General features: G+C 49.5%; 1 protein-coding gene across 1 annotated transcript; it reads right to left on the bottom strand.

The window, feature by feature from the left end:
• On the bottom strand, positions 1-951 carry LOC109247987 (olfactory receptor 10H3-like). Its single transcript, XM_019417257.2, has one exon. The coding sequence runs from the start codon at positions 949-951 to the stop codon at positions 1-3; it is 951 nt and encodes a 316-aa protein (XP_019272802.2).
• Positions 952-1801: the final 850 nt, after the last annotated feature.

Consider the following 1801-nt stretch of genomic DNA (forward strand, 5'->3'; position numbering starts at 1 on the left):
TCAGGAGCTTAAGGGACTGACTTTTCTCTGGAAGCTTTTCTTTAAGGCATTCTTGAGCTCCTTATTCCTGAGGCTGAAAATGATCGGGCTGAGAAAGGGGGTGAAGACTGTATAGGTGGTGGCCATCAGGGTGTTACTGTCCATAGAATGGGGGCCCTTGGGCTTGAGGTAGATAATGGAGGCAAAGCCATAGTGCACAATGACCACCGTGAGGTGGGACACACATGTGGAGAAGGTCTTGTGCCTGCCCTCAGCAGAGGGGATCCGCAATATGGCGGCCACGATGAAGACATAGGAGAGGACGATGAGGAATAAACAGCCCATCAGAGCTGAGACACACACCAGGATCACAGCCAAGGTGACGGAGGATGTCTCCTTCCCACAGGCCAACTTTAGAAGGGAAAGCACGTGGCAGACAAAATGGTGGATCACATTAGACCCACAGAAGGTGAGGTGAAAAACTATCAGTGTCAACATCATTCCCATGACTGAGCCACCAGCCCAGGACAAGGACACGAGGCGGGCACAGCCACGGGGGCTCATGAGCACATTGTAGCGCAGGGGGTGGCAGATGGCCACGTAGCGGTCGTAGCCCATGATCATGAGCAGGAAGGAGTGGGTGAAGCCAAACGTGAAGGAGAAAAACATCTGGCTGGCACAGGCCGTCCAGGTGATGATGCGGTGGGTGAAGAGCATGTCAACCAGCATGCGAGGGGTGACGGCAACGGTGAACAGAATCTCAGAGGTGGACAGGGCGCACAGGAAGAGGTACATGGGCGTGTGCAGGCTGCGCTCGCTCCAGACTGTGGCCATGATGAGCAGGTTCCCCAGCAGCGTGAACAGGTACATGAGCAGGTACAGCAGGAAGAAAGTGGGCAGAAGATGCCTTGGGAAGTTAGAGAATCCCACGAGGATGAACTCAGTCACCATGCTATAGTTCTGACCAGCCATGGGTGCTGCATCTGGTGAGATCAGAAGGGGAATGGTGACCAGCATGACAATCGTGAGTCTATACAACAATGTACCCGGGGGAGACTACAGACGCAGTATGTTAGGATTGGGAAAGTGACCCAGATACTCACTGGTTCTGCTGTTCTTTAGCATGGAACTGAAAGTCATGAGCGGTGCTATAAATAAGAAAGAAAGAAGGTGTACAGATGGGAAGGAAAGAGACATGCTCCTTCACCCAGAAAAAGTAAAGAATAAAGACATAAGGTACCACAGCAATAGAGAGCACAGTCTGCAGAAGACAAGATCGGCTCGCAACACTCAGTATTTCTCACAGAATTACTCCAGCAGTAATCATTCAAAGCATAAGCTTTAAGCAAAACTAAGATAACATTCCCAACGGTGACACAAACTATAAAGACACGGCTCGCCAACATTGTGGTCTGGTGATTTCTTAACACTCAAGAAAATGTGAGACTCTGATGGGTTCCTGTCTGGGTGCAGTACAACTCTCTGTTTTCACCATATTAGAAATTAACACTGAGATTGTCTGAAAATATGGAGTATGGATACATTCATGGGACACCTGAAGGTTCAGTCGGTTAATGGTCTGACCCTTGATTTCTGCCCAGGTCATGATCTCACAGTCGTGAGATCAAGCCCCATGTTGGCATCAATACTGAGCATTGAGTCTGCTTACGATATCCTCTCTCTCTTTCTACCCACCCCTACTTGCACATGTTCTCTCTCTTCTCCCTAGAAAAAAAGAAGGAAGGAAGAAAGGAAAGAGGGAAGGAAGAAGGAAGGGTGGTAGGGAGGGAAGGTGGGAGAGAGGAAAGAAAGAAAGAAAGGT

Source organism: Panthera pardus, unplaced genomic scaffold (genome assembly GCF_024362965.1).
Source record: "Panthera pardus isolate Hobbes unplaced genomic scaffold, ASM2436296v1 HiC_scaffold_8, whole genome shotgun sequence".
Classification (NCBI taxonomy): domain Eukaryota; kingdom Metazoa; phylum Chordata; class Mammalia; order Carnivora; family Felidae; genus Panthera; species Panthera pardus.